The sequence below is a fragment of the Benincasa hispida genome, chromosome 4 (genome assembly GCF_027475165.1).
Source record: "Benincasa hispida cultivar pf3 chromosome 4, pf3_genome.v1.1, whole genome shotgun sequence".
Taxonomy (NCBI): domain Eukaryota; kingdom Viridiplantae; phylum Streptophyta; class Magnoliopsida; order Cucurbitales; family Cucurbitaceae; genus Benincasa; species Benincasa hispida.
In genome coordinates, this window is record NC_143481.1 from 4,179,387 (window position 1) to 4,206,063 (window position 26,677).

At 31.8% G+C, this 26,677-nt stretch overlaps 1 protein-coding gene across 1 annotated transcript; it reads left to right on the forward strand.

The window, feature by feature from the left end:
* Positions 1-272: 272 nt before the first annotated feature.
* On the forward strand, positions 273-2,530 carry LOC120075971 (V-type proton ATPase 16 kDa proteolipid subunit). Its single transcript, XM_039029734.2, has 3 exons — positions 273-559; positions 644-929; positions 2,187-2,530. The coding sequence occupies exons 1-3, from the start codon at positions 481-483 to the stop codon at positions 2,317-2,319; spliced, it is 498 nt and encodes a 165-aa protein (XP_038885662.1). The 5' UTR covers positions 273-480; the 3' UTR covers positions 2,320-2,530.
* Positions 2,531-26,677: the final 24,147 nt, after the last annotated feature.

The following is a 26,677-nucleotide window of genomic DNA, read 5'->3' on the forward strand; positions in this document are numbered from 1 at the left end:
TTCATAATTATTAGTTCTCATATGTTCAAAAGATGAGAATAAAATCTATAATAATAAATAAAAAGAAAGTATCACGTTAATAATAGAAAAAACTCCTTGAATCTATGTTTTCTCTGATAACATATAAATCAAATCTCTAATTTCGAACTTGATAAGATATACTTTTATGTGAGTTGAGTTATACTTATTTTTTAAAAATATTTTTCTTTTTTTCTTAAAAAAAAAAACATTATTTTTTCATTGAAAAAAAAGATAGATTTATCTCTAAAATTTAGGTATAAAGGTTTTGCTTTTCGTCTTCCTATTCGATATTCCAGATAACGTGGAGAGATTTTATAGAATCAAAAGACATAAGAAAGGGCGAAAACAAAAGAGTTGGGTATCTCAAAATCAGGGAGAGGAGAAAAAAAAAAAAAAAAAAAAAAGCTTCAGATCTGATCTGATCGGAGATCCTCTTCTTCCCTGTCCAAACCGGAAAAAATGTCGTCAACGTTCAGTGGTGATGAAACGGCACCCTTCTTTGGCTTTCTCGGCGCCGCTGCGGCCCTGGTTTTCTCCTGTAAGAACATTTTTTTCTATGCAATTGATCACATCTCTCTTTTTATGGATCTTCATTGGATTGTCTTTTGTTTTTGTTAATTAGGTATGGGAGCCGCCTACGGAACGGCGAAGAGCGGGGTTGGTGTGGCGTCAATGGGAGTGATGAGGCCGGAATTGGTGATGAAGTCGATTGTTCCGGTGGTTATGGCTGGAGTTTTGGGTATTTATGGTTTGATTATTGCTGTGATTATTAGTACGGGGATTAACCCGAAGGCTAAATCTTATTACCTTTTTGATGGTTACGCTCATCTTTCCTCTGGTCTTGCTTGCGGCCTCGCCGGTCTCTCTGCTGGCATGGCTATCGGCATCGTCGGCGATGCGGGTGTTAGGTACTTTATTTTAATGTATTCGAGCTGATGGGAATTTTAATCCGTTAATCTGTAGTGTAGATTTATAGGTATTGTGGAAACTTCTGTCTTGCTTAATTTCGTTTCTTACGGAACTTCAGTGAAGGTACTTTGATTGAAACTTTGTTATCAGAATCTATGTCGCCATTTTCAAGTAAAGTAGTAGGATTGTTTGTGGGATGGGATGCTTGTGTTAAGAATGAGTTTAAAAGTTAAATATATTCTGACCTAATTGGTTAGGGATTGAAGTCTTTCTAAATCTGATTGAACTTAAAACTTGAAGTTCAAATCTTTTTTGTTTTCTGTTTTTGAAATTTTTACTGTTTCCTTTCAATTCCTTTATTTCCGATTTTCACTTTTCTGAAAAGAAACATTTGAGTTTTTAGTAAAATTCAAAAAACAAAACCAAAAACTACTTTTCTTTCTTTCTTTTTAGTCTTCAAAACTTAATTTGATTTTTGAAAACATGTATAAAAAGTTGATAACTAAGGTCTTGTCTGATAACCATTTGATTTTTTGCTTTCAGTTTTTGAAAACCAAGCTTATAAATACCTCTTCCACCTCTAGATTTATTGCTTTGTAGGTACTTTTTACCAGTGCTTTTACAAATCAACCAAAATTTGAAAACTAAAAAAAAAATAGTTTTTAAAAATTTGTTTTTGTTTATGGGTTTTGGCTAAGAATTCAACTCTTGTATTTAAGAAATATACAAATCATCTTCAGAAATTAAGAGGAAATAGGCCTTAAACAAAGAACCTATAAGTAGGAGTAGTGTTTATAATCTTACATATTAAAATAAAAAATGGAAAACGAAATGGTTATCAAATAAGACTACATCTATGGTTTTTGAATCTAAGTTCCTGCTTGATTATTTTCTGCCTCAGATCTGTATTAATGGTTTAATGCTTCAAACCCTGAACAGATTAATGGCATCACCATTGTTATTAATCCTTTGATATTTACACTACAAAGAGTCTTTGCAAAACAAGCAAAGTTTTGTCTCTTGTTACAGTAACTAGAGAGATGATTCATCTGCGCTTTTGGATCTGTTTTTCAATCAGTCATTTGAGTTTGAATTGAGTTGCTTACTTGCTTCCATAAATTTTTCCACGGGTTTAGTTTCTTCTTGTGAATAGTTTACAACTTGCTTTTGATGTGTGCCATTCATATTCAACTTCAAATCTTCTGGTTAAAACAAAGCTTTAGAATAGAAGCATCTAATTGTATTGTCTTCTGCAGGGCCAATGCACAACAACCTAAGCTTTTTGTTGGGATGATTCTCATTCTAATTTTCGCCGAAGCACTTGCCCTTTATGGACTTATTGTTGGTATTATTCTCTCCTCTCGTGCTGGTCAATCAAGAGCTGATTAAGTGAATGTTTTGCGCTTGGAATTTGTGTATTTTGTCTCTTTTTTTCTTTCTTTCATGAATTGTTTTTGTAGTTCTCTGATTAGAAATGGTCATGGCTAAGTTTTACTTTCTCAAATATTCTTGTGTTGTGTGATTTCCATACCACACGGATCCTATACTCATAAGGATTTGAAATCAATCACTCTCTCAATAAACATAAAACATTGTTTCCTGGGCTGTTTGTTGTGCTGAATGTTGCTCTTGAATCTGTGCCTGTAGATTACTAATTTCTGCTTCTGAAAATTTTGGTGATACTGTGTAACTAATGGCTAGGATATTTGTTATTTGACTGCAAGAAGAGGACTGAAATATCTGTTGATACGTCGCGGAGTTTCAACATCGATATCAAAGATTAATTGATATATTTGCTATCTTTGATAAATACACCATGCCTAAAAATTATCATGTATTAATCTTAATGTGAATATGAAGACTAATAACAAGATCTATAACTTAATTTGGAAGTAAAAATAAATTAAAGTAAACTATTTCATAAAACTACAACTTATTCCTTATACTAGTATATGTAGAATTTCAATTTCAATTTCGATCTCAATATCAATATTTTAACTTGTAGGTTTGTAGCTGTGGGAGCAGTAAGGATAGAGGGAAAGTAAACTATTTCATAAAACTAAAAGTTAAATCATAATTTTTATTTCTTCTTAGTACAACAAAGGAAGATTTGAACATTGAAATGAGAGATTACATTTTTTTTTATAATACAAATAGGAATAGGGAAATTAGAATAGAGTAGATAATACATATTGTATACCTGTTGAGCTATGATTTTTTTTTTTTTTTTTTTTTTTTTTTTTTTAACTATGTTCATGTGATTTTAATTTTAATTTTAAATTAATTATTTTATTATATATATATATTTTTTGAAATCATGTTGTCATAATTTCTAAAACTATTAGACATGTATGAATTTTTGTTTATATTCCATAGTTTGTGCTTTATGTTTCAAAAAATTGGGCAACAACTCTTTCATAATTCATCAGGGACTAAATTTGTATTTTATTTTTCGAAAGGTTGTGCTTCTTTTTTGGGGTGGTAGTTTTTTTTTCTCCATCTGAATGCGTTGAAGAGACGCATTCGGAAATATTTTATTATTATTTTTTTAGTCCCATATGTCGCATTTAAAAAAAATAAAAAATAAACTGGTCATTCGAAAATATTTTTATTATTTTTCCCCCGTATGTCGCATTAATGCGTCTGTTGAACACGATCGTTTAGTAAATTACTATGCGATCGTGTATAAATTACTAAACGATCGTGTACAATATATAATTTTAGCACAAATTTATCTAAACGATTGCTTAGTTATTTATTTGCTTAGTTAAATGTACAACACCAACTGTATTCTACAAATTTATCTAAACAAAAACTAAATAATCGCGTAACAGTTATGTAAACAATCGCTTAGTATTATCTAAATGATCACTTAACAAAACCTAAGCGATTGCTTAGTATTAGCCAAACGACCGCTTTATAAATTAGTACACGATCGCGTAATGAATATCTAAACGATTGCTTAGTATTAGCTAAACGATTGCTTAGTATTATCTAAACGATCGCTTAGTATTAGCTAAACGATTGCTTAGTATTCTCTCCGATCGCTTATTATTAGCCAAATGATTGCTTAATATTATCTAAACGATTGCTTATTATTAGCCAAACGATCACATAATGGATATCGAAACGGTCGCGGAACAGTTAGCTAAACGATCGCTTAGTATTCTCTAAATGATCGCTTAACAAAACCTAAACGATCGCTTAGTATTATCTAAAGATCGAATAAAAAAACCTAAGCGATTGCTTAGTATTAGCCAAACGATTGCTTTATAAATTAGTACATGATCGCGTAATGGATATCTAAACGATCACTTAGTATTAGCCAAACGATCGCTTAGTATTCTCTCCGATTGCTTAATAATATCTATCCGATCGCTTAGTAATATCTATCTGATCGCTTAGTATTCTCTATCTGATCGTTTAGTAACATCTATGATTGATTTGATAGTAATATTGCTATTTTGAGATTAAGAAATTGCTATGATTGATTTGATATACTCGATATTAATTTTAAATTTCAAACTATTTGTAAAAATATTGTCCTTTTATAAACTATTTAGGAAAATATTGTTGTTTTCAAACTATTTGTAAAAATATTGTTTTTTTTAAATAGGTCGAATTTTGAACACTCGACCTTCCCTTTTCGTATTTTTTGTACGTCGAACCTTGAACCCTTGACCTTGCCCTAACATTATTATTGAGTCTGTTTAATTATCATTCCGGAGACCTTCATCATAATTATTTGATGTGGAGAGAACGAAAGACCTTCCTTATAACACTCATAATTATTTGATGTGTTAAAAATAATTTTGTATTGGTAGAGAACGAAAGAGGGAAGAGTAAGAGAGAGAGCGAGATCGGAGAGAGCGAAATCTGAGAGAGCGAGATGTTGAGAGAGAGTGAGAGCGGAGAGAGCAAGATATTGAGAGAAAGCGAGAGTGGAGAGAGCGAGATATTGAGAGAGAGCGAGAGCGGGGAGAGCGAGACATTGAGAGAGAGCGAGAATTGAGAGAGGGAGATATTGAGAGAGAGCAAAATCTGAGAGAGCGGGATATTGAGAGAGTGAGAGCGGAGAGAACGAGATATTGAGAGAGCGAGTTTTGAGAAAGAGCGAGAGTTTCCAGTTTTTTTCTTTTTAACTTGGGAGTTTCCAGCTTGATATGTTATTCTTTCTAACCCATTTGGAAACACACTCATTTGGATAAATCTTTTAGAATTTAACTGCTATTGCTCGTAGATGGGGCCATTTCATCTTTTTGGTTCATCATATTCTTATGCTTTTTTATTGTTGCTCGACATCATAAAGATTTTATTATTATTTATAATTAAAAAAAAAACTCCATCAAAATCTTGACCTCACTACTGTGATATTTCTATTCTTTATATCAATAATACAGTCTTATTTATAGACTTGTATGTGAAGGTTTTGAGTGTTGATTTGATTTATTTGTCCCCAAATTATTATCTAAAATATGTAAATTTGAATATTGAAGTTTTTTTTACCTAACTTTTTAGATTTAGACTATATGATGTTATTATTTATGTCAGTGACATTTAAAGCTTCTATATCAAAATAATTACTATTCATAATATATAAAAAGAATAAATTAAAAAAATAATATCTCATAAAAATAAAAAAATTAAAATTAAAAATCTCATTTATAAAAAATAATTACAAAAATCAATGTGTCCCACAAGGTGGACGTCGTCGATTTCGAGTTGGTTGTCGTCGTCGACTTCGAACTTAAGGTTGCTCGGGTTCTTCTTGATGTTGCTCTGGTACCTCTGCAGGCGCTTCATAATATAAATATTCATTATGCTCTCCACGACCCTGACCATGTCCATACACGTATGAAGACGAAGGACCAGTCTCTGAGTCATAATATCCTGAACCAAATGCTGGCATCATCGGACTAGCATAATCAGTTTGACTTTGCGTCTGCATCATAGGGGGCAACTCTTCCACATTATGTGCAACCTCATCAAACTCATCCTCTTCCCGAACAGGTCTTCTATGTCTAGGAGCTGGTGGAGGAACAATAGGTATATTGTACATATAATGAATTTCCTTCATATAGCTTTAGTTGTCACTACATATAACAAGAACCTGGTTCGGATCATTCGCAACCTCACGGAGTCTACAGTTGTTCGATTTCTGTGAATTATAAAACAATTAGACAATATTTAAAATAAATTTAAATTAAAAATAATTAGATCATATTCATTTACTAGATGACTAGATGACCCACAGCTGCTCCCGGACGAGTGACGTATCGCTTTGTGATATTATTATACCAATGAATATATTCTGGAGTGACATATGTGTCAAACTGTTTAAGAGAAACCCCCACTGCAATAAACCTTGCACGATAGTGCCATCGTACTACCAAATGTGCAACTTTCGGACCAATGTCCAGTCCTTAGGTTAATATCATGCAGTATGGGTTCAGTATTACAAGGTGATAAGACATCCTGTTGAAAATCGAATTGTCTCATGACCCTGTTAGGAAGATGCCACTCACCAACGTGAAAACATGTGAGAGGACTCATCGTCCGCCATATGTTTTGACCATTCGTACAAAAATTAAGCAAAGTATGCATATGTTTTGATCATTCGTACAAAAATTTGATAAAGTTGTTAATGAAATTGTAATCTTGAATCCAATAAACTAAGGTCCTTAGGCTATTTAATGTAGTTTGAACTTTATGTAGTGACATAAATATGGATCAAGTTCAAATATATAGTCAAAATGGTCTATAGTATATGAATAAGGTTGGGCGCCTTATTCTGGGGACACTATGGATGCGGCCCACTTTGTAGTTAGTACAAATGATGTGATCCTGAATTGTTCATATAGAGATATATGAGTGGAGGCATCCTATGCAATGAGTTTCCATAAGATTGAACCATGAAATAGTCACTTTTTACGTTATAAATGTCGTTTTATGTATAAAACTGACTATTCCATTAATTGATGACCTAGGTAACTTAATCTTAATGTATAAAGCCTAGGTCTTGAACAAGGGTCCCCACCCTCTCCTTGGCCTAAGAGGGATTCGGTTTATAGGTTGGACCTTAAACCAATGGTTCCCCTACTAGCTCATATTGAATAAACTTAGAACAGTATGATAGAATAATTCGAATTGTTCGAATTAGGTGAAGAAAGAGAAACCAACAAGTATATGTGATATAGTGGTCGGGTTTTCAAGTTTAGAGATACAACTTTAATATTTAAATATGATTTAAATATCAATAATATGAATACGTTCATATTCGGAAGCTCGGAAATAATGGAAATGGTCAAAGATGTAAAAAGTCAAAGAGTTGACTTTTTGACTTTGAAAAGTCAAACTTTGACAAATTTTATATTCAAATGTGATTTGAATTTCAAGAAAATGAATGCGGATTCATGCTCGGGAGGTCAAAATTAGTCAACACGAAAAAAATCATAAAAAGTCAAGATGTCGACTTTTTGGTCAAAGTCTCGAGTTCCATCACAAACATGTATTTATACTGGCTAACTACATGTGTGATTGTCCTAGTCACACAAAATTTGTCTCTCCACCTAAATTTTTAAATTAATAATTTAGAATTTAAATATCAATTATCTGAAAACAGACTTCCACCCATAATTTGTAGTATATATGCTCGTGCATATCTTATGACGGTTTCCTCGTCTGCATCATCTGTGAGCTCACGAAATTGTGTTCCTAACCATATTAAACTTAACATCAATCCTTTAATCTTGTCGGAAGGTGGGGTTGCACCGAGATACAATTGACAAACTTCTAACCAGTCATCATACATCACTCCGGTGATCGGCTCACCGTTAACAGGTAACCCCAACAACACTTCTATGTCTTGTAGAATGATAGTGCACTCTCCAACAGACATATGGAATGTATGCGTCTCGAGCCTCCATCTCTCGACCAAGGCTGTGATCAGATGCCAATCCAATTGAATAAATCCTAATCTGGCAACCCCATATAATCCAGATGTGCGCAGTAGCGGTAGTATTCGAGGGTGGAGTAGGATAGTGCGCTGGAGAACTGCCTCTCGACGCCTGCAAGATATTTCTCCAGTAGTACGATCTCGCCATACAATAGATGATCGATGAATGCAGTGGTTGTACAAAATATCGGGATCAACAGGTCCTAGGTTTAAAGCCATGATCTAAAAAATATATATATTTATTTCTCAATTAAAAAAATGTACAACTTAATTAAAAGAATAATGTATATGTTAATTAAAAAAATAATGTATAAGTTAATTAGAAGAATAATGTACAACTTAATTAAAAGAATAACGTACCAGTTAATTAAAAGAATAATGTACAAGTTAAATAAAAGAATAATGTACAAGTTAATTATTAATGTACAAGTTAATTAAAAGAATAATGTACAACTTATTTAAAAGAAAAGAATAATGTACAACTTAATTAAAAGAAAAGAAAAATGTACAACTTTATAATAAAAAAGATTGAATATACAATAAATTTATTTACTTTCCATAGATAGAGCGAGATTTAATCATTACTTTCCATATATACATGACCAATGAGAAAAAAAGCTAGTAATCATTAATGAAAAAAATAACAACAATAATAGAGAGAGCGAGATGTTCAGAGAGAATGAGATGTTCAGCGAGATTGTAGGAGAGAGCGAGATAATCTTCACTTTATTTGAACTTTCCATAAAAATATATATTAAAAAGGAGATAGTCTTCACTAATGAGAAAAAAAAGCTAATAATTATTAATGAAAAAAATAACAACAATAACAGAATTTGTCCTAATTGGTTACAAAATCCACAACAATAACAAATATATTAGATTATTATAAACAAATTGAATATATTAGATTATTATACTATAATTGAATAATCATTAGACTATAATTGAATAGTAGAGAAAAGTATGAGGGTATGTAAAACTTTATTGATTACAATAAAAAAATTGAATATACAATAGATCTCGCTCTCTCCTACAATCTCGCTTTGAATCTCGCTCTCTCCTACTTATTGTTGTTATTTTTCCAGTATCGCTCTCTCCTACAATCTGCTTCACCCACTTATGTTCCTTGTCGAGGGTTGAAGTTTCGACTTATGTGTGTCGAAACTTCAACCTTCGACAACCTAATATACAAAATTAGCGATATTTGCGAGATTTCTTTCCCTTGTCGAGAGTTGAAGTTTTGGCTTATGTATGTCGAAACTTCAACCCTCGACAACCCTAATTTGCATATTGTTTCCAAGTTTTTCTTTGTTTGTCGAGTTCTCAACGTTCGACCTCTAGCCTCGAACTCTCAAAACAACAATATTTCTCTAATAAGTTTCAAAACAACAATATTTCTCTAATAAGCTTTGAAAACAACAATATTAATATTAAAGGTCCTCATAAAACTACAACTTATTTCTTATACTAGTATATGTAGAATTTCAATTTCAATTTTGATCTCAATATCAATATTTTAACTTGTAGGTTTGTAGCTGTGGGAGCAGTAAGGATAGAGGGAAAGTAAACTATTTCATAAAACTAAAAGTTAAATCATAATTTTTATTTCTTCTTAGTACAACAAAGGAAGATTTGAACATTGAAATGAGATTACATTTTTTTTTTTTAAATACAAATAGGAATAGGGAAATTCGAATAGAGTAGATAATACATATTGTATATCTGTTGAGCTATGTTTTTTTTTTTTTTTTTTTTTTTTTTTAACTATGTTCACGTGATTTTAATTTTAATTTTAAATTAATTATTTTATTATATATATATTTTTTGAAATCATGTTGTCATAATTTCTAAAACTATTAGAAATGTATGAATTTTTGTTTATATTCCATAGTTTGTGCTTTATGTTTCAAAAAATTGGGCAACAACTCTTTCATAATTCATCAGGGACTAAATTTGTATTTTATTTTTTGAAAGGTTGTGCTTCTTTTTTGGGTTGGTAGTTTTTTTGTCTCCATCCGAATGCGCCTCTTGAAGAGACGCATTCGGAAATATTTTATTATTATTTTTTTAGTCCCGTATGTCGCATTTAAAAAAAATAAAAAATAAATTAGTCATTTGAAAATATTTTATTATTTTTCCCCCGTATATCGCATTAATGCGTCTGTTGAACACGATCATTTAGTAAATTACTATGCGATCGTGTATAAATTACTAAACGATCGTATACAATATGTAATTTTAGCACAAATTTATCTAAACGATTGCTTAGTTATTTATTTGCTTAGTTAAATGTACAACACCAATTGTATTTTACAATTTTATCTAAATGAAAACTAAATGATCGCGTAACAGTTAAGTAAACGATCGCTTAGTATTATCTAAATGATCACTTAACAAAACCTAAGCGATTGCTTAGTATTAATCAAACGATCGCTTTATAAATTAGTACACGATCGCGTAATAGATATCTAAACGATCACTTAGTATTAACTAAACGATCGCTTAGTATTATCTAAACGATCACTTAGTATTAGCTAAACGATCGCTTAGTATTATCTAAACGATCGCTTACTATTATCTAAACGATCTAATAACAAAACCTAAGCGATCACTTTATAAATTAGTACACGATCGCGTAATGGATATCTAAACGATTGCTAACAGTTTGCTAAACGATCACTAATAGTTAGCTAAACGATCACTAACAATTAGCTAAATGATTGCTTAATATTATCTAAACGATCACTTATTATCAGCCAAACAATCACATAATGGATATCGAAACGATCGCGGAACAGTTAGCTAAACGATCACTTAGTATTCTCTAAATGATCGCTTAACAAAAACTAAACGATCACTTAGTATTATCTAAACGATCGAATAACAAAACCTAAGCGATTGCTTAGTATTAGCCAAACGATTGCTTTATAAATTAGTACATGATCGCGTAATGGATATATAAACGATCGCTTAATATTAGCCAAACTATTGCTTAGTATTCTCTTCGATCGCTTAGTAATATCTATCCGATTGCTTAGTATTTTCTATCTGATCGCTTAGTAATATCTATGATTGATTTGATAGTAATATTGCTATTTTGAGATTAAGAAATTGCTATGATTGATTTGATATACTTGATATTAATTTTAAATTTCAAATTATTGTTGTTAGAAACTTATGCAAAAATATAGATATTAACTTTCGACTATTGTAAATAATTGAATTTCAAGTGCATTTTCGTAATTGAATTTCATTAATAAATTTAATCATATGTACAATGTTCTTTATTCACGACTGGAAAAAGATCCTCAATTACGTCTAGATCGATCATGTTGAGTGACATAGTGTCCACGATCGCCACGTCCTCTTACACTTGGTGGTTGACTTTCCTCTGGAAAGTGTATACCCTCACTACGTTGTCGATATGTAACATACTGGTCATGGATATTTGGATAGAAATGTGAAGTTTTTCCTTCTTCCATGCTTAGTGTACTGAAGGTTGTTGGAAAAAAAAACCAAATGTTGAGGGAGAGGACATCATGGAAGTGTACTGATCGACTGCCGTTGTTGGATATTCATTCCGAACATTAGGTTGAATAGGAACATCCTCATATCTTGCTGGATCACCTTATTCTTCTATTGGAACATCACCAATGGAAGCTCTTTGAGCAGATATTGACAAATTTGGAAGCTCGGCCTGAAAAAGAATTGAATAACAAGTTAATGACTTTAAAATTTATTTTGGCGTGCGATGAAGAAATAAAATCAAACAATCATAGTAAACAATAAACTCATACCAACAAGTGATAGGATGCTTCTGCTTTGGTTTGTACCACATGCTCACAGTGGAATACCATTCAATATATCCAGGCTCGGTACCTACACCATTGTAAGAGGTCCTTAACAACCAAACTGTGTCGATTTTCCCAGATTGTAATTTGAGGAGCCAGATATGCAATCCAGTCTCGCTCATGCCTGCCCCTTAGATCGTGTGAATGAAGTCAAGCATCCGTGTTGTAAGGTTGAGGAATTTGTTACAACATCCCAAATTGACGCATCACACGATCTGGGTGATGCCACTCCACAACGAAGAAGCATATGAATGGACATCTGGATGTCTATATCTCATTGCCATTGAGATAGTATAATGACAATAGTTGGATCAGATGATTATATGGCTCCCAAATAATCTGCATGCCTATGTGTCAAAAAATGAATTAACTAGAAGATTGAAATATTATGAATATATGATATATGAATGAATAAAATATTACCTGGTTAGGCACATGTGTATCAAGTATGTGCCTATATTGTACTAGAACATGCGTAGGGGCTCTAATTACAGAATAGTTGTCATTCGATCTACAACAATCAGAAGTTAAATTTTAGCTATTAATATTTTCATAATGAACACAACAATAATGAGGTAAATATGCTTACCTTACTGCAAGTGATCTATCGCCTAAGTTATGCTCGTATCTATAGAGTCATCGAGGTGCTAGAAGAGAAAATCGATCCCATGTCCAAATTTCGACTTATTAGAGAAAGGGGGTTCGATCAGTAGAGGGGACGACTTTGCCTCCCCGGAAGAAAAAGAGCCCCGCTGGAGGGATGATTGATCCCGTTGATCATATAACTGGGAATGGTACACAGCTGTAAAAAAAAACCTCCCTTGGGACAGAAGAACGGGAAAGACGAATCCGATTCTGTTCTATCGATAAAGGAATTTTTTTCTACTACCTTTGATACGTGGGCGATCAAGTCAGATGCTTGCTTCCTTCTGTCGGCTCTGGGTCTCTTAGGAAATTCTCTTCCACTCCCGTAGGACAGTAGGCTATCTTCTTACCGAGCGGGACAAGGGCTGCAAGGGACCGCCTTATCTAGACCGACAACACAACAAACAAGGGCAACTCGAATGGAACTATAAGAATAAGAGTAAGATAACCTTTTCGCATTTAAACTTGACAGTCTTCACCATAAAGCATGGCTAGCTTTCCTAGACAAATGGAATAAGTTGATGATATAGTCCACCTTTCTTCTATTCATCCGCTTATATTAGTAGAAGAGTTGTAGCAATAAAAGTGGGTCTGCAATGTCTTTTCCATCTATAATTGCACCCTTGCATAGTTACCTATACAACCATGCAAGACATCCAACGCTTCAACTGTAAGTCCCGACAACATCAAAATACACCAAGAGAGGAAGATACATCAGGTGCTTGGATTTGTCGGGAAATACCAATCCTCTAATCAACGTGAGAATATATGCTCGAGCATATCATTGCAGGTCCTCTTTATTTGCATGGTCTGGTAGATGGGCGAAGTTGTTAAATTGATCAGCTAACCATGGTAGGCTTAGACAAACTCCCTTAAGAACAGCGTCATTCATGGTTACGCCTAAGAGAAGGGCACAAATTTGTTCCCAGTCATAATTTAGAGACCTGATCAATGGTCTTCCATCAATCTGAAGTCCAAATTGGATGGTTACATCTTGAAGTATAATTGTACACTTTCCATGCAACATGTGGAAAGTGTGTGTCTCCTGGCACCATCCTTCCACTAATGCCGTTATCAGATACAAGTCTAGTTGTATAAATTTTATACAAGAGATTCCGTAGAATCCGACAGCTCGTAGATAGTTCAATATACGAAGGTCTGGGTTCTCCTACCTACGAATAATAGCCTATCTTCGCTGACAATGCGTTGCATCGATATTCTCGTCTTCCCAAACATCCTCAGATCTATTGTTGCGCTGTAAGTACAAAACCGAGTCGTTGTATGGCCCTGTGGTAACATCCCCGTCCATCTGATCCCATAAGAAAAATATAAAATTTAGTAAAAATCAATGTGATTATAATCAACAAATATAATGTCCGTTAATAAGAACACACCCTTCATTGTATAAATATAATCAATAAATACAATGACAATTAATAAAGAATACACCCTCCATTGTATAAATACAATCAATAAATACAATGACAATTAATAAAAAATACACCCTTCATTGAATAAATATATTCATAAATACAATGACAATTAATATAGAATACACCCTTCATTGTATAAATACAATCAATAAATACAATCAATAAATCTGAACTTGTTGTTAAACTCGCCACATGTCGTAAGTAGAATTTGTGGTGTACTCCAATCCAACCATTGTTAGGTTTCTGACTGTAGATATAATGCCTTTGTGTCTATTTGAAATTAGACACATTCCCTCCCTTCTATGCACCACATGATCCCATAAATTCCTCAAAAACCAGCCTCATAAGTCAGCACTTTTCTCTGATACAATGACATATGCAACCAGATAAACGTGACCATTTGCACCTATTGAGGTAACTATTAACAATGTTCCTTCATACTTCCCATACAAATGGATTCCGTAAATTTGAAGTAGCGGTCTGCAATGATTGAAACCCTCGATAACAGGTCCAAACGACTAAAACACGCTACTGAACATTACAAGCCTTTCATCACAATCCACCTCATTTAGCCTCCAATGGACGACTGTACCGGGGTTTGTGATTTGCAAGATATTCATCCATTTGGGCAGAAAATTGTACGATTCGATCCAATCTCCGAATATCTTCGCAATTGCCTTTCTTCTTCCGTCCCACACTTTCCAGTAACTGACGGAATAACCATACTGTTTCAAGATGATATCTTGTAATGTTTTGATGTCAACTGACGGATTTGTTTTCACTATGCTACTTACCTTAGATGCAATTAGATCTGAGTCCAATTGATTGTGATCTTGACTCAGTCTTGCATAAACACAAGAATGTGGGCCATTGTACTGGGTGATTTCAAATTTATCGTGTTTTTTTACGAAAAACGGTGTGAAGTCTCCACGTGCACCCATTGCCATATCTTTTAAACCTGACATCCCATGTTGTTTTCTTCGACTCAATGACTTCAAAATTTTGATGTCGAATGATTGAATAGTTTTTTGCTGCATTTTTCAAATCCAATTTGGAATTGAATATCATCTCCTTAAGCAGTGAATCAGACCTCATATTACTGTCATCCCCCCTTGTTGAATTGGGTTCAATGGTCATCTCGTTCAGGTCTATCTCAGTAAATGTTTCGGAGACTTCATATATGCCATAAAATTGACCAATTAGTTCATCTAGATCAATATCATCATCGTCTATTTCAACTTCTTCGTCGTTTGTGGCAATAGTTAGATCACACTGCTCATCCTCCACAATATGGCTTTCCAACTGAACAGTATTTTCAACTTCTTCTCTCGTTGATGTTGGACTTGGGATACTGGGTTGGGATATATATACTTCAGCTTTATTTGGAGGGTATGAAGCGTTACTCATCGTGAACCGTACATCAGTCTCACCTTGTAATGAGATGGGGATATAAAAAGTAGATCCCACTATATAACTACCATATCTAAATATTACTTCTACCCCATCATCTCTATTTATGGATAATGCATCACATAATCCGTCGATTAATGTGTTGAAGTTAACTTGACGATGCATGTTTATAAGAAGAGATGGTTGCCTATCATATTCTATCCCGTTTGGTCCATTAACAACGTTTCCGTGCATATAACATAAAAATTCCACAACGTCCATCGTAGTTTGACAGATGCAATATGATATTTATCATAATATTTGTAAGTATATAGTAGGCCAACAATATTAATGTGTTATTACTATTTTTTTAATATGTACAAATAAAGGATTTTTTTTAATAAACAAACAAAATATTAAGACATGTATCATCATTTGACCATAAATCAATGATAAATATTATTTTATATTGACATAAATCTTTGTTCTTTAATTATCAGAAAATTTACAACACAATATTACTAACAATAACATTAACATTCAATATTCAATAATGATCACATCATTCCAAATAATGGGTAAATAACTATATACATACATTTTAAATGACTTGATTGGTAAATAACTATATACATACATTTTAAATGACTTGATTGTAGAGTTTTCTCAGAAACACTGTACAAAAAAAAAAGTAATACGAAATTATGGATATTTTTTTACTATGTAATATTTTTTTACTAAAATAATAGACATTGGGAACATATTAATAATTTTACATTATTAGGAACATATTATATTATTTATTTAATGACTTTTTTATATGTTTCTAAACTCTTAACTCTTAGCTTTTTTTTTATATGGATATTTTTTATATGTAATATTTTTTAAAAATAATATCACTATTATTTTCTTCATATATTTTTAATTTTACATTAAAAACAACTAATAAATTTTAAAATTTTGGCAAAATGAAAAAATATTTAGATATAAATTTTACATTTAAAAAGATTTAATTTTTTTCCATCAAGAACATATTTAAATACCTATTTTTAGAATTCATTAAAATTTTCTTTCAACCTATTTTTAGATTTATTTCTTTATCCATTAAGAACGTTAATTTTTTTTATTAATGATTTTTTTATATGTTTAAACATAAATAATTTGAGACTATGATGTAATATTTAAAAAATCTAAATACCAACCAAATACTAATAAAAAAAGGAACAACAGAGAATATATCGACTTATTAAACATATCAAAATACTTACAGATATTGTACACTATAAAAAATATATATCAATTTATTAAAAGAAAAATATTGTACACTACCAAAAGAAACTTTGCACCTTACCAAATATTCCAACTTACTAGAAAAACTTTGAATAATATCCACGGTAAACAAAATAAACATTAAAAAAATTAGTAAAAATTATCAAAAACTTAATTCAAAGTTAAATAACAAAAATATATCAACTTACCAACTAAAATACTACATTGAAACTAATGAAGGTAGAAAATGATCGGTATTTGAAAATAAATGAAGAATATGGAAGAAATGAAGGAAATTTTGTTTTGGGTGAAGATGAAATGAGGGCTTCAGTGATGAAGGGGAAGATGAAATGAAGGTTTCGGTGAAGGAGAAATGAAATCGGTGAAGGAGAATGAAATATGTGAAGGAGAAGATGAAATCGGTAAAGGAAGATAAATTTGTGAATGAGAAGATGAAAACGATGGAATGCAGGTAAAATGTGGGATTTTTTATGCTAAAACGAGGGGGGGGGGGGACGCCAAATTTGGTGGTCAGAATGCGTCTGTTTATTCTGCACGCACGCGGTAGAGTGAGTCAAATAATAAGTGCGGCGTACGAGGCTAATAATAAGTGATCATTTAGATAATACTAAACGATCATTTAGGTTTTGTTAAGCAATCGTTTAGAGAATATTAAGCGATCGTTTAGCTAATTGTTCCGCGATCGTTTCGATATCTATTATGCGATCGTTTGGCTAATAATAAGCGATCGTTTAGATAATACTAAGCAATCGTTTAGATATCTATTACACGATCATATACTAATTTATAAAGTGATCGCTTAGGTTTTGTTATTCGATCGTTTAGATAATACTAAGCGATCGCTTAGGTTTTGTTAAACGATCGTTTAGATAATACTTTTGCGATCGTTTAACTAATACTAAGCGATTGTTTAGATATCCATTACGCTATTAAGCGATCGTGTACTAATTTATAAAGCGATCGTTTGGCTAATATTAAGCGATCGCTTAGGTTTTGTTAAACGATCGTTTAACTAATACTAAGCGATCGTTTAGATATCGATTATGCGATCGTGTACTAATTTATAAAGCGGTCGTTTGGCTAATACTAAACGATCACTTAGGTTTTGTTAAGCGATTATTTAGATAATACTAAGCGATCGTTTACCTAACTGTTACGCGATCGTTTAGTTTTCGTTTAGATAAATTTGTGCTGAATTTGTAGAATACAATTGGTGTTGTACATTTAATTAAGCAAATAAATAACTAAACGATCGTTTAGATAAATTTATGCTAAAATTACATATTGTACACGATCGTTTAGTAATTTATACACGATCACATAGTAATTTATTAAACGATTACTAAACGATCGTGTTCAACAGACCCATTAATGCGGCGTACGGGAAAAAAATAATAAAAAATTCTCGAATGACCAGTTTATTTATTTATTTTTAAATGTGGCGTATGGGGCTAAAAAAAATAATAAAATATTTTCGAATGCGCCTCTTCAAGAGGCGCATTCGGATGGGGACAAAAAAAACTACCCCTTTTCCCTAAATAAGTTGGAAACCACCCACTTTCCCCAATTAACTTTCAAAACCACCCTTATATAAATAACCCTTCTTTTTCTTTTCAAAGTTCATTTTGAAATTATATTCAAATATTTTCAATTACATGTAATCAAAATATGCATATATTTAATTTTTTTTTAGTACAATTACTCTAGAGAAGGAGTAGTCAATTTCGGACATAGGTAAAAAGAGAGAGTGACAATTTTGAAACGTCTTGAGCATATACTGATGTCATCAACTACATTCTTAATCTCGTTGCCTCCTAATAATCATATTCAATCATAAAAGAAAAGGGATAGGGGTAGGAATGTACATGAGATAATGAAGGCCCTCAATGATAGCTTGGGCTTCAACATCTTGATCAATCACTCCTAAGAAAACTTTCGAAATCCGGCATAGTTTGGAGATCCAAGGGAGTCAGACACCACCCACCCCCACTCGATCGCAATGCTTCTCAGAGTTCTAAGAAGTATCAACGTTCATCTTCCATTGATTCATCTAACTCTCCAACTGATCATCGTTCGCACAACCAAGAACCTCATTAGATATGTCGTCAAGATATAGTTTTAACTTACTGAAAAATTGCTCCAACGACTCTTTGCTCCGGATGATATGTATGGAATTACGGTATCTCCAAAGGCAATAAGAGGATAGTAATGGCTTTGACACAATCTGCTTCCCTGAGCTTTTCAACAATACACCCCAAAGCTCTAAAGGGGATAGATCGTTCATGCACACAGAAAACAAGGACCGCAAGTTAGGAAGAAGACGAACCAGATGACCTTGGAAAATTTACATGTCCACAAAACATGAGAAGAAGACTCCAAATCTTTCTTGCAAAACAAACATGACAGATTAGTATTGATCCCTTTTTAATGATATTAAAATTGATCAGGATGATATCATGGAGAATCCTCCAATCATAATGCTTAGGTTAACCCCAACAAAAAGGGAAAATAAGAAAAAGAGATATAATCTTTACCCCTAAACAATTCAAGATTATTTATCGTAGGGGCGCAAGTAAAAACCTAAAAACAGAAAAACCCGCTCAAACCAATTGAAACCGCTTGTCGGGTTTGGGTTGAAATCGATCGGTGTGGTGTTTTCGGGTTGAAAATATATAAAATTGAAAATTTTCAATCGGGTTCGGGTTAGGAAAAAAAAACTAACAAACTGAACTGGCGATATATTAAATTCAATAATAATTAATGAATGTTTCAAAAAGCATCTCCATCCGAATGTTTAGTAGGTGCGCCTGTATACTCGTGGTGGTGGGTTGAAGACCGGTGGAATGTTGGATTTTTATTAAAATAAAAAAATCGAGCCAAGTCGAACGGTTTACACTCCAATTTTTCGTTTCACTTTCATTAGTAGCAACTCAGACTAAAATAAGCGTTGCAATATTAACTTTAAATTTTAAAAAATATTCATTTGAAAGATCCACAAGCAAAGAAAGTATTCTCACATATGTTTCATGAATTATAAAACATACCTATGATACAATTGGAGATATGTATGTATGTATAAAATTGTTCTGAAGTATAAGTGTGTTAATTTTTAGGTTAAAAATCATCATTGTCACTAAACTTTTATGAAAACAACATTTAAGTCCTTAAACTTTAACTTGTAACAATGTAGTCCTCATACTTTTAAATTTGTAACAATGTAGTCCCAAAGCTTTAATAAGTATCAATATAATCCTTGTACTTTACACTTTGGTAGCAATTTAGTTTATGACATGAAAATACTATTATGATTTGTTGAAATTTCTTATGCTAAATTGGTTAATGGTTAAATTTATTTATAAATTATAAAGTTTAATTTGTAACCTAAGCAAAATCGGTGATTTAGTTCAATAAATTTTCTTATGATAGAGAATAAACTATTACCAATTTGAATGCATGGAGACTAAATTGTTACAAGTAGGGTTGACAACGAGGTCGAGATAGGAATTCCCCGTTTTTCAGGTTGGGGACCTTTTTTTAATTTTTTTTTTTTAAAATTTTCTTTGGTTTGGACTTAGACACTTTAGTTGCTTAGATTCGACTAAATTAAAAACTAGGCTAAATGTAAAAAAATTAAAATATCTAATATATTTTTATGTATAATATATAATACATTATCTAATTGGGGTGGGGTTGGGATCCTAAAAAGCTCCCCAGTTTGACCCATCCCCAATCAAATCCCGATCGGGGCCCAGGGACCCGACCTTGCGAGAAATTTTGCCAACCCTATATTTAAAATATAACACAAAATTTATACTATTTAAAATGGGCTATGAGAGAGAAACATTTGATTTCCCCTTTTGTCTCTTTTAGTTGATGATAACAGGATACCTTATATAATTTGATATTTAAATCATTAAAAAAATCTCATTTTATCTATAATATTTACATAGGATTAATAATGAGAAAATAAATTTAAGAAAAATCACATTTTATCTTTAGTGACATTTACTTCTTAAATAAAGGGATTAAAAAAAACCATCTTTTGTCCTCTAATCTCTTATTCATGATTCTTTTTTTTTAAAATTTTTTACATTGCATTTATCTCTAATATCTATTCAAAGTTAAATAAAGTAAAAGAAAATCACATTTTATCCTACAATCACTTATTTGTGATTTCTTTCTTTATTTAATCTCTAATAATCTCTACTTCGCATTAAATAAATATTTTTTTAAAAATAAAATCAAATTATGATTTGAGATCTAAATTTCAACCTCTCATTTTCTATACGGTATCTCCTCTCTCTCTTTTCTTTTTTTTTTTCTTTTTTTTTTTAGTAACTTTTAAATTTTGTTAATAGCAACATATTTACCAATGTTTTCTTCTTCTTTAAGAAATTTAATTTCTCCGTTTCAATTATCTCTTCTATCTTCTATAGGAAGATATCACCTTTCTCTTTTTGCTGCATGTCCTATTTTTTGAAAATTTTCACTTTTCAATTTTGTAAAAGACATATAGAGTGATTTAATGTAAATTTTTTTTTAATATGTTTTTGCAGTTTTTTCTATGTGATTCACCAAATGATCCTTACATATTGAAAAAAAATGTGGAGAAAATATCTTACTTTTGAGGTTCAAGAAATTTCTCAAAGTTCAAGTAATTTAGAGGCCAATAAAATGATAGAGAAGAGAATGATTTTTTTAAATGCTTTTGTAGTTTTTTTACGTTTTAATTTTTGAAAATATATACTAGTGAGTTTACGAGTTTATAATATTTTTTTACTATTTTTTACATTTTTTTGTTATTTTTTCTGTTTTCAATTTTGTTGTAAGTACACAACAATTTAAAAAAAAAAATGAAATAATGTTTAAAATCAAAGAAGAAGATCGTTGTAATTAAGTTTTTAAAGTTTTTATTTGCATAAAAAAATTTATATTTTTAAAATTAATATTTGAAAAAAATTGAAATTAGGAGAATAATCCAGTCATATTTTTTTCAACGAAGAATAATCCTTATGAAATTTTATACAAATACAAAAAAAATATTTTAATTAAAGTTTGAAATCAAAATGACAATCATATCATCTAAATATTTTTTTTTAAAAAAAAACGTATTTGGCTTAGTTCAAAATTTAGAATTAGAGGCTATTCAAATTCTAAATTATCAAATAATTTTTTTTTATTAAATAAGAACAATTGTCATGATATTTTTTTTAAAAAAATAAAAAATAAAAATAGAAAAATTAATTAATAGATAACTATCACGAAATTGAAGAAAAAATAGTATATAATTAAGAAGATAATCAAATAATTCAAATTCAAATATAAAATCTTTTTTTAACGAAGTGACCACAAATTTTAAGAAAATAATAATAATACTTTTATTCATTTTGTAGTCCAAAATTAAGAAGATAATCAAATGATCCTGATTAAAATAAAAAGATTTTTTTCCAGGATGATAATTATCAGAATTAAAAAAAAAATAGAACAAAATATTTTAGTTTATATATTCTTTTATACATGCTTAATTTATATATTCTTTTATAATACATTTTATACTCAATGAAAACAACTATTATTTTTCCTCATCCAACTTCCAAAATTTTTATAAATGTTCTTTCATGACTAATTTTATAAAATAAATTCCTGTTATTCATAAATTAAAGTTTATTGTTAAAATTTTATAATTAAGTTTTGTTTTTATACTTGATGTAACACATGTAAGGCACGTAGTATCAAACTATTTATTTGTATCTATACTATCTAAATGGGCTATGGAGGAGAAACATTTGATTTCTCATTTTGCCCCTTTTAGTTGATGATCATTAGGATATCTTACTAATTTCACTCATTCAAAAAATCTAATTTTATCTCTAATATCTATTGCACATTGAATAAAGAAAAAAGAAATTTTTTAAAATTAAATTTTATCCTCTAACCTCTTATTTTATCTCTAATATCTAAAGTTAAAAATAAAAGTAATTTTTTATAAAAAAAATCACATTTTATTACTAATAAACTTTATTTCACATTAAATAAAGCAATTAAAAAAATAAAATCAAATTATGATTAGATATCTAAATTCTCTATAAGTAGCTAATTTCAACCTCTCATTTTCCATTAGATATCTCTTTTCTCCTTTTTTTTTTTTTTTTCTTTTTTTAATTTTGTTACTACTTCTTTGCTTTCTTTCTTTATTTATTTCTTTCTTTTTTTTTTTTTATAGAAATTTTGTTGTAAGTATTTTTTTTTAATTTCGTTAATAGCAACATCTTTCTCAATGTTTCTTTTCCTTTTTTAAGAAGTTTAATTTCTCTGTTAAGATATCACATCTATCTCTCTCTTGATTAATGTATGTGTCATGACCCTCTCCCTGATTTCAACTTTTACCTAAGAGAAGGCGTGATGTCAACAGGTGCTACTCTTTCATGACAACTGTTGACACTACTTTACTAGTTTCCTTTTTGACAATATTTACTACTACAGCGAAAAATCTTAATGGAACAAATGGATACACATGCTTTGTTTAGGAAACAAGTTTATAAATTTAAATTACATTTACTAACGTAGCCCCACCCCGACTACAAAACTCTTTTAGTACTATTTCTAAACTTGTAGCAGACCTTGACCAACTTTGCAACCTGGACTCTTCTGCTACTTGCGTGGAAAACACAGAAAACAAACCATGAGCTTCACAAAGCTCAGTGAGTGAAATCATAAATATAAGTCTCTTTCAACTTATAAACATTATATCATGAGGTTATAATGCAAACCTCCATCATTGAATGAAACTTTTCACAAACCTACCTACACACATGATAGATGGTTAACATTTCACTTCTATAAACATTCATTAACCTATGTGCACATAGTTCTCCCTTTCATGGACTCAAAAGCTAGGCCCGTCGACCCTCTGACCATCCCATTCAAGGTTTTCCTTTCCCACAGGCCCAGGAACTAGACTTCTCGGTCCCCTAACCATCATGTGAGAATTTAATTCGGGCTCAGGTGCTAGGTCCATAGACCCCCTGATCATCCCAACCTCATATTCATCTCATAACATAAGCATTCATTCATAAACCATAACATATTAATTCAAAATATGCTTAAAAGAGTAAAAGAAGAAACAACTCACAGTGACCCGCTGAGATTTCTTTTTCCTCCTAGTTCACCTAGTTCACCCAGTTTCCCTTACTTTTCTGCTGAACCCTATTTCAGATTTAACTTCAAGCTTAGATTACTCACTCTTCTGGGCCTTATCTCAAGACATTTTCTTCTACAAAAATGTGTGAAAATGTCTTAACTAGTTTACCTTAGATTTTCGCCTTGAGATTTCTTGACGATAGTTCGGAGTCTCAAGTTCACTCCACCTGGCCCGACTGTCTCTCTACTAGTGAGCACCTCTCGGTTTTCCTTGGATTTGACAGCCTTAGAATTAGAATTCCATCATGACAGCCCGCATACCAAAACTACATTCAATTTAAAAGCTTTTGATTCAAAAAATCACCTGATTTGCACGAGTAGTTTGGAGTAACTTCTCGTTTGAACTTAGCCTAAGTGTCTGTTCATACACTCTGCTCCCTTCAACGCCTCTGTTTTGACTTTCGTTCGATCAACACCTCTTTTCCTCCGTTCAACGCACAAATATCTCTCATTTCCTCATTTTCTTAGTGATCTTTACAATTTAAATGGTTTGTGAGTTGAAGTGAAGCGTTCTACCCTTTTTATAGGCATCTTACCCTCTACCCTTATTTGACACCTCCTCCTTTGAACATATCCAGACGTTTTCCTCTTAATCTGCCAACGCCCAAACTCATCCACCTCCTTTTTGATGTGTCTCCTTCATGCATAAGACTCCCTTGGCATGAATATTTATTCGTCCAGCTTCTACTAACTCAATCTCAGAATTCTTTCGGTATAGCCATTTGTCTAGATGAACTCATCAGTCTTGCGTAATGCATGCCTCGGCACTTCTCCATTGCTTAGTTCTTGCTTCTATCGCTTAGCTCCAACGCCCCATTGTGTAGCTCAATCGTTTAGTAAACGATCTCGTTCTCAACAATCTCGTGTATAGCCCATCGCCTAGCTGTTATATCTATCGTTTACCTCCATCACTTAGTACCGACACCTTATCGTCTAATGCATCTACTCATCGCTTAGTGTCATCGTCCAACGCCCGCATCTATCGTGTAACGCCTATCACTTAGTATTATGCCTATCATGTAGCGCGTCCGCCCATCGTGTAGCGCCATCGTGTAGCCTATCACCCAACACCACTCATCTAGTGCTATCGTCTAGCACTATCGTCCAGCTTCTACGCTTATCGTCTAGTGCATGTACTTATCGTGTAACTCTATCGTTTAGCACTACCCGAAACTACACGATCGTCTAACGCATTGCTGAGCTCCGCGTAATTTCTATGCGATCACCTACCTCATCGTGTAGTGCAACTTATTTACTACACGATCGCCTACCTGCTGCTTATTTACTACATGATCGCCTACCTCGCCACTTATTTACTACACGATTGCCTATCGCCGCTTAGCGCTCAACATCTCGCTCTATCCGCTCTCGCTCATGCATGCTCAACGCATGGGCGACTTTAGGCAACACCTCGGCCAATCATGCGCTCAACTTCAAAAATTCACACATGATTGCCCTCGGCTTCATATTATACTTAGTTTTATTTCATGCGTTAACACCAAATGCCTGGTTTCTTTTAACTTTACACTTAGCCAAATTTTTATTAGTTCAATTCTAAACTTCTTAAAGAAAATTTATTCAACACTTAGAATTTCTTTCTTTTTAACATAGGGTTTCATACCTAGTCAGATTCTCCTAATTATTAGCTTAAACAAAGAAATAAGAATTTAGGTTTAACAGTATGTCGTCTTTATCAATTTTATAAAAACATATAGAGTGATTTAATGTAACTTGTTTTTATATGCTTTAGTTTTTTCTATACCCACAACAGATTCACCTACTAATCCCTCACATATTGAATAAGGTGAAGAAAAGACCTTGCTTTTGAGGTTCAAGAAAATTTTCAAAGTTCAAGCAATTTAACCGCAGGCAAAGTGGCAGAGAAGGAAGTGATTGTTTTAATACTTTTTGCTAGTTTTTTGGCCCTTAATCTCAAATTAATTAATTATTAATGTTTTGATGATAACAAACTTGAATTAATTTGTTAATAATTTAAGTTTTTTGAAGGGTTTATCGTTAGACTTGGAACAACAATTCCATCGCAATATGAATCACTCAAATCGGAGTTTAAGCGAAGAAGTTATGACCGAAACAAGCTTAATAGAAATATCCCGAGTTGATGAAATGGTAGAAGTTATGACCGAAACAAGCTTAATAGAAATATCCCGAGTTGATGAAATGGTAGAATTTTTCTCATCAAAGTGGATCAATTAAAAGGTGCCATTTAGAGCAATTAAAGAGTAACATATGGTGGGCTTTTAATTTTTGCATTGATTTAAAAAAGAAAATAAATTTAATATTATTTTATGTTTGTGTCTAACGGCTAGTTTTGGACACATGGTGCATTCGTTCTTTTTGTTGAATTTTAAAAGAAATGATTTTGAAAGATATATATTATTATATTATTTTTCCACTTGTGTATAACAACTAGTTGTTTTTAAAAAAAGAAAAATCTTTACCATTGATAGATTTTCCTTTTACCAATATCTAATGGTCTAAATTGAATGTGATTTTCACTAACTTTTCTCTCTTTTTAAACTCACCTTCTTCTCTAAAATTTACCCAACAAATTTTATAATTTTCAATCCTATCCAAAAACACAAAACTTCCATTGTTACTCTCCCCAAGTTCCATTTTTTTTCATCTTATTCCTTATAGAGATTTATGTATTGTGAGGATTGATTTGTTCTGAACTCAAATTTGTAAATACACTCTTTTAGAGAGTTTCTCAAGCATATTATTTAATTTTTCCATACATTGTGTAAAGGTTGCTCTTGATCTTGAAAAAGAGCAATTGTAACAGTTTGATCATATCCCGTGGAAAGGATTGAGTTTGTTCTTGAACTTGTAAAAAAAATGATGTACCGGTTGGGCTCTAATCCTGTTGGAGTTGATGCCCTAAATCTCGTGGATCTTGTAATTTGTAATTGTATTGTACAATATAATAAAATAAGGGGTATTTTATTTGACATGTAGTTGCATTA

Coding starts and splice junctions, on each gene's coding strand:
- LOC120075971 (XM_039029734.2), top strand. CDS start 481: ATGTCGTCAACGTTCAGTGGTGATGAAACGGCACCCTTCTTTGGCTTT. Junction 560..643: donor TGCGGCCCTGGTTTTCTCCT/GTAAGAACATTT, acceptor TTTGTTAATTAG/GTATGGGAGCCGCCTACGGA. Junction 930..2,186: donor GTCGGCGATGCGGGTGTTAG/GTACTTTATTTT, acceptor TGTCTTCTGCAG/GGCCAATGCACAACAACCTA.